At 38.9% G+C, this 18,440-nt stretch overlaps 1 protein-coding gene across 1 annotated transcript in view; it reads right to left on the minus strand.

Annotated features, from left to right (window-relative positions):
- The window catches only part of WDR49 (WD repeat domain 49), a gene marked incomplete at both ends in the record, with an annotated part of 147,948 nt that overhangs the window by 4,196 nt on the left and 125,312 nt on the right, over positions 1–18,440 (minus strand). The window contains 2 exon segments of the mRNA XM_081235345.1: positions 13,795–13,941; positions 15,872–15,900. Of these exon segments, the coding sequence (XP_081091471.1) occupies positions 13,795–13,941; positions 15,872–15,900 (176 nt within the window).

Genomic DNA, 18,440 nt, shown 5'->3' on the forward strand with positions numbered 1-18,440 from the left:
ACACCCGCGTACCGCAAAAAAAAAAAAAAAATCTAAAATCATAGATGCATGAAGAAACCCTCAAAGGATACACAGACACTCGCAGTAGTGGTTGCCAGAAATAGGTGATAGTGGGAACTGGACAGATCAGCATCATGGAAGGGAGGTAGACTTCTCACTGAATAATTTTTTACATGTTCTAATATTTGATCAGTGTGAATACATGCTGTTTTTCATATAAGAAAGTATATGAAAAACATCATATTCTGTTTTTTAATAAGACAAAAATACAAGCTGGACCTACCTCATAAGCAAAGTTACAAATGAAAACCCTTTCCACTGGCCTAATACCAGCGGTACAAGATAGTGTGGATTTCTGCACATCAGCAGTTGATTCTGTCCTCTGTTGTCTGAAGGTAAGCACGTCAGAATCACAAGGCATTCTGAATGCCTCAGAGTTCTCCTGAGGTCCACTGTGAAAGCCAAAAGGTTGCTTCTGAAATAAACCCTAGCTGCTTTACTGAGATTTGTCTCTCAACTAGACAAGGAATTTTCATTGTAATTGACTGGGTTTCAGGACAGTTAAACCAATAACTAACCAATAGGCCTTTGCAAGTTCTTTGACAGGGATCATCTTTCTGGGATAATTTATTTTTCTGAGTTAAAAAATTCATATGCAATTCATATGCAAGGGTAGATACCTGTTTCCTGGACCTGAAGCTTACAATTTGGGGAGCTTTCTTTAAGAAAATGAACATAAAATTACAAATACAAAATTATTCATAAAAGTGGTTATGTACTTAGAATGAGAAAATAAATCTCAACAAATTACTGGAGTTTTGTAGAGCTGAATCCTTTTCTTCTCAGATCTCTTTTAGGAAAGGCACCTGAAATGCTTACCTGGAAATGATTCCTACTTGCAACCTGGCTTCCTCTCTTCACCCAGAACACCCTAAAACTCCCAGCAACTCCTAATACTCACAAGGGACTTTGCAGATAAGGCTTATAAAACTTAACCTACATTAGCTTCACTAGCAATCTCCTTTATGTGGCGAAAGCCATGTCATTAACCTAACACCTTCTAAATGAATAATGGTCATCAATTCCTCTCACTATTCAGAGTAACAGCATCTGCTGGGTTAATGGCATAATGTTTGCATATAAGTGAGTCTGCCATGGATTATGAACCATGTAAGAAACCATTAACCATTTATTGAACCTGTTTAAGATGATAAAAGAATGTCTTTAACCTTGCTGTGATGACTTGTTTTCTTTTTTTTTTTTTTTTTTTTTCTGTATGCGGGCCTCTCACTAATGTGGCCTCTCCCGTTGTGGAGCACAGGCTCCAGACGCGCAGGCTCAGCGGCCATGGCTCACGGGCCCAGGCGCTCTGCGGCATGTGGGATCCTCCGGGGCCAGGGCACGAACCCGTGTCCCCTGCATCGGCAGGCAGACTCACAACCACTGCGCCACCAGGGAAGCCCGATGACTTGTTTTCTTGATGAACTTGGCAAGGCTCTTCCCAGTTATTCAATCAAACACTAATCTAAGTGTTGCTCTGGAGAAATTTTGCCTATATAGTTAAAGTCCCTAATCAATGGATTTTAAGTAAGGAGATTATCCTGGATAATTTGGGGGAGCCGGACTTAAATCAGTTGGAAGGCCTTAGAAGCAGGACTGAGGCTTCCCTAAGACAGAAAAGAAATGCCAACACTGGACAAAACTTCTGCCTGTGCCCATGGAGTTCAGTCCTCTTCCTTTAACTGCCTGTGGACAACAGCTTTAGCCTGTGCCCAGTCTGCGATGATCTTCCTTCCTGGTGCAGCTCTTCTCCTTTTGCACTTGCTCCACCAGCCCTCACAATCCCATAAGGCAATTCCTTGTCATAAATTTCAATACATGGTCCTGCTCGTTCTGTTTCCCTGCACCCTGACTGACACACTTGCCATAAAGTGCATTGTTTAATGCAGAATCATCGTGAAGGGCGAAGCATTCTTATTGAGACAAATAGACTGGTTTGTCAAGGTTCCTGCGGTTTGTGACTGGAGTCTGTCGGATACTCCTTGGAAAGAAAATTTATGTTTATTCAAATATACAGCTTATCTTAAAGCACCTTCAAGTTCCCACACAGGTGTTATGTGGGACCTCAAGCCTTAAACTTCTTTCCTTATGGGTCCAACAACTTACTTAGAATCTTGGTGAGTAGTTCACTCAGAAGGGTTAGTAACAGCCAGTGTATTTGGACTCACTGTGTCCAAATGGACCCATCTTTAAACCTTCTAAAGGCTTCCTTCTCACTTAAAATAAACCCAAGTTTCTTGCCCAGGCTACCTCATCCCACAGGAACTGATCCCTAATTCCTCCACCCACATCTTGGGCTCTCTGTGAGCATCCCTCACACTCTACCCTCCAACACTGACTTTTCTGTCCCTGGAACATGCCAACCTTGTCCCCACCTCAGTAGCTTTACACTTCTGCTCCCATCCTTGGAATGTTCTGTCCCCATTTGTTTGTGGAACTGCTTCCTCTTATCTTTCAGGATTCAGCCCAACAAGCAGAGAGAACTTCACTGATGCCCCACCTTAGTCACGTTCCATCACATTGTCTTGCTTTATTTTCCTCATACCTTTTATCAATATCACTATCCAAACGTATCTTCTTCTATTCAGTTATTTATTTATTGTCTATCATGACCCTAGGTGATAAATTCAATGAGAGCAAAGACCTTGTTTGTCTTTATACCCCATATACCCTTAGCACCCAGCATTGTGTCTGGTATTTACATAGAAGATGGTCACAAAAATGTATTTGTTGAATAAATGAGCAAATGAATGAAGATACCTCCAGGCTTGGAAAGGGGCAGGATCACTGCTCACGCTTTGGAATTCCTGTCTTCCAGAGACCCGAGGGACTCTATTATGGTAATAGAAGCCTGGTCCTCCATGTCATTTATCTATATATCCATCCACTTACCACAACCCCTGCTCTTAAAAATTAACATCAAGTGTTATTGGTAACCATTTATGTTCCCTATTTCCTACTTGGGAAAAGATGACATTATACATTAATCACTTCATTTTATAGTTGGCTGCCCAACAAGGCTTGTTATAATGATAACCAAAAGGTGTTTTAAAAGTGATGGAAATGAAAGATGTGGTGGCCATGAAGCTATTCAAACATTTTCACTAAAATAAAATGATTCAGTGATTTTCATAAAGCAAAGTTAATCTTTATCATCTGATCCCTCCCTTGCCCCCTAATTGGAGACTAACTATATATCAGATGAACAACAGTGGCAAACCTCACAAAGGCACCCTGGCAATAAGGTACTTAGCGACTATGTAAACACAGCACTGCAATGACCAACTGTGGTTAGTTTATGAATATACAGTATTCTGAAAACTTTCTCTTCAATTCACATTCTCCATCCTATTCTAAGTCCTCTAGATAAGTGCTTCTCAAACATTAATGTGCATAAAAATCACCTACAAGTCTTGTTAAAATGCAGATTCTGATTCCATAGATCTGAGTTGAGGCCTGTGATGCTGCATTTCTAACATGCTCCTGGGTGATGCCCAGGCTATATCCACTGCCCACATTTTGACATCAAGGTTCTAATTCCTAAATATAGACTAGATCAGGATGGCCAGGCTGTCATTTAATTTCAGCCATCACTGTGTAACAATCAGGTAACAAAGCAACAGGTTGTTGGCAGAGTAGTGAGAATTTATCAAAATGCTTTAGTGGTCTTCATATGGCTCTTAAATGATTGTGCTTGGGACCTGTTCAACCTTTTTTTTAAGACTTTTTTTTTTATGAGCCGTTTTATTTTTATTTATTTTTTTTTTTAAAGTGATGATATATATATATATATATATTTTAGAATTATTTATTTATTTTATGGCTGTGTTGGGTCTTCGTTTCTGTGTGAGGGCTTTCTCTAGTTGCGGCAAGTGGGGGCCACTCTTCATCACGGTGCGTGGGCCTCTCACTCTCGCAGCCTCTCTTGTTGCGGAGCACAGGATCCAGACGCGCAGGCTCAGTAGTTGTGGCTCACGGGCCTAGTTGCTCCATGGCATGTGGGATCTTCCCAGACCAGGGCTCGAACCCATGTCCCCTGCATTGGCAGGCAGATTCTCAACCACTGCGCCACTAGGGAAGCCCTGAGCCGTTTTATTTTTACAACAAAATTGAAAGGAAGGTACAAGTATTTCTCATATATCCCCTGCCCGCACACATGCAAACCCTCCCCTGTTATCAACATCAGTCACCAGAATGGTATATTTTTTAGTAAGGGTGAATCTCCACTGACACATCATTATCACCCAAAGTGCATTGTTTACCTAAAGTTTCACTCTTGGTGTTGCACATTTTAAGGATATTTAAAGGATAATGACAAATATCCTTCATTATAATATCATACCGAGTATTTACACTGCCCTAAAAAAAATCCTCTGTGGTCCCCCTATTCACCTCTTCTCCTCCTCCCCTGGCAACCACTTACCTTTTTTTATTGTCTCCATAGTTTCGCCTTTTTAGAATCTCATAGAGTAGGAATCATACAGTGTGTACCTTCTCAGATGAGTTTCTTCCACTTAATAATATTCATTTAAGATTCTTCCATGTCTTTTCATGGCTTGACAGTTCTTTTTTTAAAGTGCTAAGTAATATTCCATTGTCTGGATGTACCACAGTTTATTTATCCATTCACATGCTGAAGGACATCTTCGTTGCTTCCAAGTTTTGGCAATTATGAATAAAGCTGCTATAAAGATCTGCGTGCAGGCTTTTGTATGAAAATAAGTTTTCAGGTCCTTTGGGTAAATACCAAAGACCATGATTGCTGGATTGCATGTTAAGAGTATGTTTAGTTTGTAAGAAACAGACAAACTGTCTTCCAAAGTGTCTGTACAATTTTGCATTCCCACCAGCAATAAATGAGAGTTCCTGTTGCCCCACATCCTCACCAGCATTTGGTGGTGTGAGCGGTCTGGAGTTCGGCCATTCTAACGCGTGTGTAGTGATAACTCATTGTTCTCTCACTTTGCATTTCCCTGATGGCATATGATGTGAAACATCTGTTGAATCTTTTAAAAAAATGTTTTTCACATGTTAATGACCTGTTTTATAGGACTCAAGTTATGGTGATATCATATAAACAAAGATATAAAATAATAGGAAGGATTTTTTTACTTCTAAGATATCTCTGAGTTTTGTGCTCAGCCTGGATCTTCAGTTATCTAAGATTTCCTGGCATGGATCATGTGTAGAAATCTCTCATTTCCTACTAAAAATGAATATATCTATAAATGCATTCTTCTTGTATTTAATTATTTGTTCAAGTAAGAAGATTTCCACAATATTTGATTCTTTTTCTTTACTGGTACTAGATTTAAGATAGTATTTTAAGGCAAAGATATATAAGGTTGATTCTACTAAAATCCTGTGTGTATACTTTTTACCTGTAGCTTAAGAATTATAGAGAGTAAGTTTGTATATCAATGAAAAACCAGTATTGTCTCTAGTACACCCTTCTGAGTATGTAGATTCTGGCTGAGTTCACCATTTTTGAACTATTTTGCCCCTCTTTGTAAATTGCTGGTTACCATGGATATGCAAACTCCGCTTCATCTGGTAGAGTGTTAACTGACTTGCTCCCCTTCCTTGGAAACATCAGTTTTTGTACCTACCTGCAAATTGGGTCAGGGACAGTTATCTTGCACAAATTATCAATTCTTACCAAATTTTCAATCCTCCCACTTTTCTTCAATATCTGACCACAATCCTCCAAACTTTTTCAATTCTCACGTCTGTCTAAAACCGAGAACTAAAACCTGCCAGCCCAAATCTTTATCCAGACTCTGTGCTGCCTTGCAGCTGTCCTTTGCTCTCAGGACCTCCAGGACACCAAAACAACTGACCTTCTCCCCCTCCTAACATCTGGTTCAACGGGTTCTACAGAAGCAATGCCAACAAGAATCCCTGAGAGACACTTCTCAGACACTGTTCTGCCCCACCCAGAAGATTCATGATCACCTCTGGGCTGTTCAACAATGAACGGTAATCATTCATCTTGAACAACAGTAAGGGGGCTGACAACAGTGACCTCTACCCTGTGCAACTAGAAAGTGGAGGCAGTTAAGAAATGGCCCGACCCTCTTGCGTTCCAGAAACAGATAACAGCAAAGGACCACTCTTCTCTCTCTCATTCTGAGATAAGACCCTCTTCACCCTCCTCCCAAGTCTAATAAGACTCATGGATTCACTGACCTGTCTCTATAATAGCTGAAGCCCCCCTCCTTTTTTTGAGATACTCCTCTTTAATGACTATTCTCCCTGTTGCAATAGCTTGAATAAAATCATCTCTTTAATTGTCCCGCACACTTTGTCTTTGACAAACAACAACAACAAAACAATTCACCTGAGGTATCACTAATGCAGCATTTTCTCTATGCTGGAAATTTTAAAGATTTTATAGGTACAATATGATGACTTCTGGGGAATTTATTGGCAAAACCTGACCCAGAGCCACTTCTAAGTAGATTCCAGTTTTTTGAATAAAGCATATCAAAAAGGAATTTCAAGCTGTTTGAGAACCCACGGGGAGCAACTTGGAAGCTAAAGAGAGAGTGTGAAAGATGTTTCAACTTGAAAGGGAAAGAAAGAAAATACAAAAGGACATTAAAAACACAGTAGGTAAAACTGAAAAGTCACCTGGGGTTTATGAAGTGTTTGAAACTGTCCCAAGTTCCAAAGCGGTAGTTTAGAATTGAAAGTAAGTCTGGCAAAATGCCTCTCATCATACAATTGCCAAATAACCTTCAGCACACTGTAATTATGGAGATTTCAGGAATGTGTGTAAAATGCAGTGCAAAGACTTAAGGTAGACTCTGTAATGATAGTGTGGAGGAGGGCATGTATTAGTAAATGAGATTTTTTTTTAAGTGCTCATTTATAATAACAATTTTTAAATTCAGTAGCCTCCTACGAAAAAGGAGATGAACGATTTTAAATGAAAGTGTTAAAAATAGGTAATATTATAGTGAAATAGCTCGTTTTAGAAAGCCACATAAGAATAGGTTGCCTAGGGACTATGATTTCAACGTTATTTGAACAAGGGAGGCTGTACCTAGAAATACTAATAACATGGACACCTGTAAGACAGGGACACTTCTCAACTAGGGTCCACCTTTTACTAGCTACGCGAGACTAGGTATGTTATTTAAACTCTTTTTTCTATCCCACAGAGTCTATGCCAGAGACTCTTTATATAGTAAATAGGGGCAATAATAATTCCTATAACAAAGAGCCATTTAGTGGAATAATAATAATAAAATACCATCAATAAAGAAATGTATCAAACTCTTATTAGGTGACAGGCTCTGTGCTCAGGGCTTCACATGGGTTATTTCACCTAATGTTCACAGAAACATTAGGAAGACAGTAACTAATACGATGCCCATTATTAGTTGAAAAAACTAAGGCATAGAGAGTTTAACTGACCTGCTCAAGGTCATATAGCTAGCAAGTGCTAGAGTCTTGATTTGAAGCCAGGTTGATGCTTGAAATTTTCCCCTTACTATACCTTTATTGCTTTGAGTCTTCCAAGTTTTATTCATTCTATAAATGGAAATTCTCCAAAAGACAACCATAACCGTTAACCCCTTATAACTGAGTAGGAATAATGACTGTGATTTCAAAGCTTATAAAATAATGTAAAGGACCAGGAGTGGGATAAAAAGCATGAATAGCCAGGGAAGATGGTACTATGCCAATGATCAGTACATTGCCCCTGAGCTCCAAAGCCACTCTTCACTGCTCGCTGTGTGATAATGGACCAGAGTCTTGTAAATGGTTCTCCTTTGACAGCTGGTACAATGTTGAGCTCTGTCACTAGAGGGACACTGGAGGAGAAATGGATTTCTCTCCAAGCGGGTGCTCCCTTCACCAGGCTCCTGCAGGGCAGTTCCTCCAGCACTAGACTCCTACAGCATGACTTCCCCAGGACCAAGCTCGTCCAGTGCCTTCTGCAGCTCCAGACTCCTGTGATGCAAGGATGGCTTTTCCAGAGCCACAGCTTCCCTTGCCACCCTCCCAGGAGACTTTGCAGCAGAGTGCCACCTGTCTGCCAGCATGCAATGAATGACTTTCTGTAATACCCTAGGAGGCAAGCAGAGGGCCGCCAGTGTGACTCCTCTCTGTGAACAGCGCCCCCCTGCAGCCCCTTGATGGCTTTGCAGTGAGTTCTGAGACACAGCACCTCCCTGTGGATGGCTTCCCCTGACACCCCTGAGAGCAGATTTCTGCAAGTTCCATCTGCAGCAGCTCTGCCAACTTGCCAGGTGGCAAAACAGCGATAAGCCCTCTTGCACAAGGTCTGGGTCTCCGCCCTAGCTTAAGTGGGCCTATTCCCTGGTCTGTCTCAGGCCTGGGAATAGTGGCTTCTCTTTAGATCTATTCCTGTGTTCTTTAGAATCCTCTTTGCTGCTTACTAGCCAATGTTCTATAATGTGTGTATATTATATCTAAAATCGGAAGAAAAAATGAACTGAAAAATAAAATTAATTCTAAAACATGCCTTGACTGTACTTGCTCTTCAGTTACCGTTCTTTTTCTTTCCTCCCTACTATAGTCAGTTTCTTGGAAAAGTGTTAGCTTTTCTTGGTAGATGTCCCACAGGTACCTCCGACTCAACATATTCTGAAAACTAACTCTAAATCATCTTCTCCTCCTATATTTCCTCTCTCAGTAATTGCCTATCTTTGACACAGTTATCCGGGCTGGAAACCTGATAGTCATACATGTCTTAACATCTCATTAGGGCACAAAATCCTTTAAATTCTATCTCTGTAACATTTCTCAAATTAATAGTTACTTCCTTTCTAGGGTCCCCTTATCTTCAAAATAATAATAGTTACCATTTATGAGTGCTTATTATGTGCTAGTCATTGTGCTAAAATTAACCCACACAACTCCAAGAAGTAGGTACCATTAGCCCCGTTTTACAGATGAGAAAACTGAGACTTTGTAGCTTATTTAATTTATCCAGATATAAACAACTAGTAGAAGGCAAAGTGAAAATTCAAAAGAAGATAGCTGCATCATACAACAAGTTCCCACCACTCTAATACATACACTGCCTTCAGTCTAGCCCCATTATAATGCATCAACTACACAGTTTCCAGAAAGCTTTCTAGAATGCAAATCTGGTCATGTCACTTGCCTGCTTAAACATTTCAACAGGAATTTTGTTTCTGGATAGGATTTAATAAGTAGTGGCAGGTCTTCCTTCTCATTGCCCCAGATAGAAAAAAAAAAAGGTAAATTACAGAAATAATATTCTTAAAGCCTTCAGAGAGCTGTGAAAACAAATATTATCAAATTAAAATTCATGAGATAGTAGAACCATTCTCAGATGAGCTGAGATTGCCAAATCTTTTCTTCCCTTTGGGGATTAATCATGTCTGGGCATTGTTAAGAAACAGGCTTGCCATAGACAGATTTTCTAAGGGAAGGGAAAATCAGAAGAGCTTTTGATGACTATGTGGGGTGGTGTGATGGACTGGAATTTGGAGAAACTTTGTAACTGTGGCCAGGGTTCCCCACAGGACATATTCTGAGTGCTGGGGTAGTGTGGGAGGCTGTGGATTGGACTGGGGAGGCAGATTAATGTTTCCTTCGGTCACAATATTGCACTACAGGGAGAGGCCTAAAACAAACATTTGAAACTGAAAGTAAACGAAGTCTAACTAAAGCCATAACCCAGCACTGACCGAACTCCATCCCTAATTGGATTAACATGGTCCACCCTTCATGCTCTCTGTCCAGCTAAGGAAAGGGTGCATCCACTGCCTCAGAGAAAAAACGTTAAGTTCATTATCTGTAGATATTTAACACATAATTTCTGCCATATAATAAAAAATTATACAGAAATTACAGGACTTGCAAGAAAAAAGGAAAATGTGACCAATAACCAAGAGGAAAAAATAGACATTAGAAACAGATCCAAGGATCACCCAGATACTGATGTTAGCAGGCCAGGACTTTAAAATTATTATAAATATGTTAAAGAAAACAGAGAGAAAATTTGGACAAAATGGATGAAAACAGAAGTAATTTCAACTGAGTATTAGAATATATATAAACAAGATTCAAATGGCATTTTAGAAATATATATACATATATATATATATATATATATATATACACATATACATATAAAATCTGAAATTGGGAACTGATATCATGGGTTTAAAAGAGATTGGCAAAAGAGACAGGATTAGTGAATGCAAAGGTAAGTCAATATAAAATATCCAAAATGAAGCCCAGAGAAGAAAATAAAATGCAAAAATGAGAAGAACATAAGAAATATTTGTGATATAATGAAAATCCAACATATGTGTAATTGCAATCCCAGAAGGACTGGAGAGTGGTAACTGGAAAGAAACAATATTTGAAAAGATAATAGCTGAGAATTATTCAACATTGAAGAAAGATGTATTCAAGGATTCCTATCAACCCCAAGCAGTATATATACAGAGAAAAGTGTATTTATGCCCACTGTGATAAAACTGCTAAAAAACAAGGATAAAGATAAAAACCTGTAAAGCAGCCAGAAAAAAAATTACATTCAAAGAAGCAACAATAATATGAAGAGTGGAATTTTAAACAGGAACTACAGGAGCAAGGTAGCAATGGGATAGTATCTTTAAAGAGTTGAAAAAAAACTGCTATCTAGGGTTTTAAACCCAGTGAAAAAATCCTTCCAAAGTCAAAATGAAATAAACGCATTTTTCAGACACATAAAAGCTGGGAAAATTACTCACCAGCAGACCAACATTATAAGAAATACTGCAGAAATTTCTTCTGAATAAAGGAAAATAATCTCAGATGGAAGCCTAGTACCCCAAAAAGAAATAAAGTACTGTAACCTCTAGAGTAATCACTAAAAGGTTAACACAAAGAGATCTAAAAACTGAAGAATTAATAGAAGAGATAAAATGGGATAATTCAGAATACTTGACAAAAACATTCCAATGGTTCCGCATTTCTGGTAAAATAAATACCAAAGTCCTTAACACAGTACACCAGGTGCTCCATGATTTGGCCCCCATTTACCTCTCTGGCCTTAATTCTCATCATGTCCCTTCAAGAACCCAGCCATTTGGGACTACTTATAGCTCCCTTAGCACACCTTCCATATACTGTTCCTTTGCCAGTAATATCATCCCCCCTTTTTTCTTACCTAACTAATATCAATTTAACTTTTAATATCTAGCTCAGGCACAATCTGGTTTCTCTGTAAAATCATCTATGAACCTCCACGTGATCCCACAGTAGCCAGTGCTTATCTCTATTATAGCCTTTGTTGTAAAACATAATGATTTGTTTCTTTATCTAGTTCCCCAACTAGTCTTCAAGAGCTTTGAAGGCTGTGCCTCTACATGTCAGCTCTGTGCCTCCACCACCCAGCACAAGGGCCAGCACAGAGCAGGCATTCAATATTCACCAGGAGGGCTAAATAAACACATGAGCAAGAAGACTGCTATTATGCAGAGCATGTTACCAACCTCTCCCATTCTCCAGACCCTTATTTCTAAATAGCACACCAGTACCTCAAACTCAACACATTCCAAACTCAACTCTATTCATCTGTGTCAAACTCAGTCAACGTGGCACCATCTGAAGTCACCCATTGCAGCCAGCTTGGAATCATTTGGACTTGTGCCCTACTTCATCCACAATGTGTCTTTCCTTATGTTTCCTTGATCTTGACTTCCTCTTCTCCTCCCTCGCCCTTTGAACTCCTACTCATTTTAAGTCCCAGCTCAGAGGTGACTTCCACTAATTCCTTCTTATGCCCCAGGCAGAGTTAATCTGCCTTCTTCCCTGATGCGTCCACAGGACTTCATTTGTGGTGGCATGTGTCATGCATTCTGCTGTCCTCAGCAGTCTACATCTGTCTCTCCCTCAAGTCGGTGAAACTTTTTAAAAAAGGAACTATTTTCACTTGCAGAGAAGGCAGATGACTGGAAATATTTAAAAGAGAGCAAAGAAGAAAAATAGAAAAGCAAAAGAGAGAAAACGTCTTTTTTAAACGGTGTGGAAACTATAGAAAAATTTTATATTAAGAAATCCAGGAGAAAAAATTCTCTTTGATAATGTATTAGAGGTTTTTTTGTATTTTCAGTATTTCCAACCAGCCATTCACCCCCAACTTCCCCTATACATCCTCCCTGCCCAGGAGGAGAATTTATGTGCAGATGAAGGAGAATTCTCCTGCTGCAGAACGTGCAAGGCTCCTCACAAAAACAGGAGCTCCCAGGGCTGAGGAGAGGCATTTGCTGCCCTCACCCTTGCTCTCTCCCACTTCCTGGCTCTCCATCTTCTGCAATCTCTTTCTCTCCTATTTCTTTTGCCTCTATTCTGACTCCTTGCTCCATCTTGGTTTCCTCCTGTGTGCATGTTCTATGTCTGGACTGTCTTTACACTTTGTTCTGGCTCCCTGGATCTTGTCTTACTGTCTGTTCCCCACATTCTCTTCCGTCTGTGACTCAGCAGGACAAGATAAGTCCTCCCCATGTTTATTCTTGAAGATGAATCATCCTGGGGAAAAAGCAGTAGGCTGATAGACTGAAAGCACAGTCAGATGCACTAAAGGTTATTTAAAGCCCTAACGTTTGTGGATTCATGTTTTTGAAGAAATGAGCAGATATCATAGATGATCCTCCTGAGAGCAAATGAACGACTATAGATTTAGAAAAGAGAAACTGAGAAAAAGCAAAGGAAGCTGATAATAATTAGACTGGAAATACAGCGGTGATAAATGACAGCTGTACCTTGTTTACAAGTGGAATTTTTTTTTTAAAAAGTGTTGACCAGCTGTCATGGGGAACCAAGCAGAGACAAGAGGCTTAAACTTCCCCAAGTGTAGACATAAATGCCTCCCTCCTACAAGGGTTATTATTTCTCAAGGATGATGTTGAACCCCCATCTCAAAGGATTTGAAAAGTTTAGAAACCACAGATCTCAGATGGTTCGAGTGCAGTTCTGATCTTTTGACTGTTACAAGTTGAAAACTTCTCTTTTCATTAATTATTTTAAATTAATTCCCTGCCGTGTCCATATGCTTTCTGAGTGCCTCGCTGAGTAGCAGGTTGTGTTGCCTGCACTCCCGTCGGGTCCCTCTTTGCGGGTAGGATGTTTGTACAGAAATTACTCTTCAAATTCTTAAGACACTCAGAAGCCTATAACAGTCCGAAAACTAGAGCATTTTTTTTGCACATCTTGTTTCCAAATCCTCAGAGATCATTCACTTCTGTTTTCTAAATTAAGCTTTCTTGTCGACTCATCATATTAGCCTAGCACAACAGCTGGAAGGCTCTAAGACAATACACTTTAAGTAGCTGCTATTTGTAGTGTTTCACATGAAAAGAACAAAACCAGATTGTCAGAGACTCTTCTGAAGCTGCCTTAGGATATCTCTTTCTCTGGTATCAGATCTGAAAATTAAGGTTATTGGGAGGAATGGGTTCTCATTCATAGCAGACTCATTATATATATTCATGGCATTCTGACTTCAGAAAAGTGGCAAAACAAAAATATTCCTCTTATGTATTTTGGCCTGTTGACTGTCCTTTCTGAGAACACAGATCGGCAGCTGAGCTATAAATCTTAGCAGTCAAACCACACGTCATTTCACTGCAACCTACAAGGCGAACACGTGTTACTTTCGTGCTTTTCTACTTTGTTTTCTTAATTGGTTGAGTTTCGTGGGGAGAGAGGATGGACGTGGTATGATGGTTGAGGACTTACTTTCAGAAAGTGATGGAAGCTCTGGAATTTGGGGACATTCCTCCTCTGGTTCTTCCCTAAAGTATTTCTCAGGGTCTAGAAGAAAAGCTGGTTTATTCACTTCAGGTAGTTCTTTCAAGTTTCCAATGCTTAATGACCTAAAACCGCCTTTACAACAGCAGGTTTTAAGGGAGGATGGGAAAAAAAAAGTATAATATCATTAATTCCTCAGAAAGGGCTAGCACATTTCCAAGTTAACTTTTTAAAAAAAAATCTAACCTCCCTGTTACTCAGCTGGTACAGCTGCAGATCAGCAAACCCTATAAACACAGCTGTTCAAGATAAATCCATGTTCCTTTTATGCAAAGGGACCAAAAGAAACTCAAGGCTCCTCATTCATTTATTTTTCATTTTGTATTCTTTGCTATTTTCCCTTGAAAATGAGTATTCTACAGTTTTGGAAAAGCTCCAATTTCTCTTTTATCTGCAAGAAAACTGTAGGCTTTGTGAGATGGAATCTATTTTTCAGCGTTTAACAACACATCTAAAATTTTGAGTTTGCAGGTTCATTTTCATTTTGCTAAAATATAAACCAGATCTTTATTATTGTATCTATGATGCACACAATGAGATAATGGGAAGGAAGACTCTTAATTATGCCCTTACAGGCAAAGTCTTGGACAAAATAAAGTTTTCTTTTTGCTTCATGGGATAAATGGATAATGGAATGAAGTCTACAAAAACTTAATTCAAGATGTGATTCTATGTTTGTTTAACTGTTAGCTCTGTGAAGGTAAAAACTGTCTGTGCTTTTGTCATTGTGGTGGCTCAGTATCTAGGAAAAGTAAACTAACAGGTAATTAGTACCTGATCAGAGACAAGTCATGTGCCATATCAGTGGTTCTCAAACTGTACCAGCCATCAGAATCATCTACAGGGCTTATCAAAGCATAAACCACTTGCACCATTCCCGTTTCTAACTTAGTTGGGTGGGGATGGGGCCCCAGAATGTACCTAAATTCCCAGTGATGCTGGTAGACCAGGGAACGTACTTTGGGAACCAATGTGTTATATTAAACCAAAGGAGAAATCCTCACAACCTTTAAAGTATCATTATGCCCTTTTGACAGATGAGGAAATCAAGGCTCAAGATGCTTTAGTAACTTGCCTGAATTTACATAACTGGTAAATGGTAGACCTTAGACATCAACTCAAGTATATTTCACTCTAAAAGTTGTGGTCTAAGGTATAATAATAATAAATAATATTACTTATAAAACTGTATCGAGTTTCTACAATATGCCAGGCACTAAGTGCTTCACATATATTTTCTCATGTAATCCTGACAAAACCCTTATAGAGTAGATTAGTTTATAAATATGCATTGAATATTAACAAATAATAATGTATCTTTTGACAGCAAAATTTCAACAGAAATGAGCTCATTTGTTCTGTGAAAGTGCAGCTTCCCCTTGGACATAAGTTGACAAAAGATATGTAGTGAGTGAAATATTCTCATTATATGATGGAGCTTCGAGAATGATTCTCACAACTCTTCTAAGTAACACACTTCAATATGATAACAATCCTTTTGTTTCAATTACTTTTTTAACAGTTTTTTTCTGGTCAGCCACAACTAAACAAATACGTTGTTCTGTGTGGCTTTGGGCTTTCTGAGAACAAAAATAGTTTTAATTTTATTTTTATCTTTTAAACACTTAGGAGAGAGAATTAACATCCTGTGCCAACTCTATTTTGGAAACTATAGTGGTCACTTTCCACATGTTTTCTGGTTTAGACCTTATACTTCTGCCTATTGTACACTATGAAGGCTTGGACAAGTCATTTAATATCTCTGAGCCTCGCTTTCCTCCTTTGTTAAAATGAGATCACAAGAGCTTACTTTCAGATTTATTAAGGAATACCAACATTCCTGGCACATAGAGTAGTTACTTGTTTTCTTCATACCAATCTATAAAATAATAACACGATAAAATATATCAACAGTGATTACTTACTGAATGATTTTTTTACAACTTCACCATTGTAAAGGTTATGTGTTTTTTTCTTATAAACATTTCCTTCCTTATATTCTTACCTAAATTTATAACTTCTGATGGTCTGACACTGGAAGAAAATAATTTATGATAAAACAAAATATCAACCACAAAGGATGAACAGACACTTTCTGGCTATAAATATACACCTTTAACAAAAAAAGTCTCTATCCTGTGGACCTAAGTAGTGACAACTGTTTACACTAATCAAGTTATATCTTTGAATAAAATGCCTACTAGCCAGGTGATGGTATAAAAGGGTAAGAGCCACGAAGGAGGAGAAGCTAGTTAAGCTAAGGTCCTGTCCCCATAAAAACTGGAAGGTCAGAGAAAAAACTATGAAAAAGAAAATGCCGGGGCCTCCCTGGTGGCGCAGTGGTTGAGAGTCCGCCTGCCAATGCAGGGGATACGGGTTCATGCCCCGGTCTGGGAGGATCCCATATGCCGCGGAGCGGCTGGGCCCGTGAGCCATGGCCGCTGGGCCTGCGCATCCGGAGCCTGTGCTCCGCAACGGGAGAGGCCACAAGAGTGAGAGGCCCGCATACCGCAAAAAGAAAAAAAAAAAAAAAAAAAAAAGAAAATGCCACAGAAACGCACACTATACTTGCCCTGTGTGTAAATTATATGGGCTAATCAGTGGTATGTGTCAAAAGCTCTTTTATCCAGTGTTATGCCTGGATCTTCATTTATGGTATCCAAAATTCAAAAAGAAAGAAAAAGTTCAGTGTTTTTGAGGCTTGTTACATGAATTGATAGGAAAACTTTAGACTAGCTTGAATCCACAGGAAAAGCTTTTATCAATAAAACACAGGAAGTGAAACCAGTCCGTAGTTGTATATAATTCCAGTCAGGAAACAGGAAATGGTCTCAAATATATTTAACATTCACTGTCACAGACCTCAACCTTAACAGCTACAAGCCATGTTTCCAAAAATTGTTATTATTCTCTTGGAAGCCTCAGGCCAGAAAACATACCTATTTTTCACAAAATCATTGAGAGCCATGGGGCCTGCCCTCTCCCTTCTGCCTCCTTTCCTTGCACCCTTTAACCCTTTGTGATTACTGCTGCCCTTAACCTTTATTCCCTATTTTGCTACACATTGAGTAGCTATAGAACCTTGAGATGTTTCCTATACTCTCAGCCTCAATTTCCTGCTCTGTATGAGATTCTTACTGTGATTTTAAAGGAGACAAGATGGATGAATGCTCAGCGATGTGTCTAATAAATAATAGTATTCAATAAATGTTTATTTCCCTCCTTCCTTTTCCTCTCCCCTAGTTGACTGTATCTCCCAAACCCAAATGAGTTTAAAAGTAAAAGTTTCATTTTAGAGTAGTTTTAGAGTTACAGAAAAGTTGCAAAGATAGTACAGAGTTGTGGTATACCCCTCACCCAATTTTCCCTGTTGTTAACATCTTATATTACCCTTTGTCACAATCAATACTGATATATTATGATTAACTAACCTTAGTATTTTATTAGGATTTTCCTAGCTTTTCCTAATGGCCTTTTTCTATCCCAGGATACCACATTACATTTAGTTTTCTGACTCCTTAGTTTTCTCTGGTCTATGATAATTCCTCAGACTTGCCTTGTTTTTGATGACCTTGACAATTTTAAGAAATATCAGTCAGTTTTTTTGTAGAATCTCCTTCAATTTGGGTTTGTCTGATGTTTTTCTTATGGTTACACGAGGATTATGGATTGTTGGGAGGAAGATAACAGAGATGAAGTGCTATTCTCATTATATCTTATCAAGGGCACAGGCTATCAACCTGACTTACCACTGTTAACTTTATCACCTGGCCAAGGTTGTGTTTCCCAAGTTTCTGCAGTTACTTTTTCCCTACCTGTCTATACACTACTCTCTGGAGGCAAGTTTCCAAGCGCAGTCTACACTTAAGGAAGATGAAGAGGAGAGTTAAGCTCTACCTCCCTGATTGGGGGGCATATCGACATAAATTATTTGGAATTATAGATTTTATTTTTAAGGAAATCTTTGCCATCCAAAAGACTGATGGTAGGTAGCAGCTTTTCCCCAAATCACACTGGAATGATTTCCCTCACAACATACTATCTGCCATGAATAAGACATATTATTCAACCCTCAGAATGGGAGAAAATATTTTCAAACAAAGCAACTGACAAAGGATTAATCTCCAAAATATACAAACAGCTCATGCAGCTCAATATCAAAAAACAAATAACCCAATAGAAAATGGGCAGAAGATCTACACAGACATTTCTCCAAAGAAGACATACAGATAGATGGCCAACAAACACATGAAAAGATGCTCAACATCACTAATTAATAGAGAAATGCAAATCAAAACTACAATGAGGTATCACCTCATATGAGTTAGAATGGCCATCATCAAAAAATCTACAAACAATAAATGTTGGAAAGGGTGTGGAGAAACAGGAACTCTCTTACACTGTTGGTGGGAATGTAAATTGACACAGCCACTATGGAGAACAGTATGGAGGTTCCTCAAAAAACTAAAAATAGAACTACCATATGACCCAGCAATCCCACTCCTGGGCATATACCTGGAGAAAACCATAATTCCAAAAGATACATGTACCCCAATGTTCAGCACAGCACTATT

Source organism: Mesoplodon bidens (assembly GCF_964165515.1).
Source record: "Mesoplodon bidens genome assembly, chromosome: 5".
Taxonomy (NCBI): Eukaryota; Metazoa; Chordata; class Mammalia; order Artiodactyla; family Ziphiidae; genus Mesoplodon; species Mesoplodon bidens.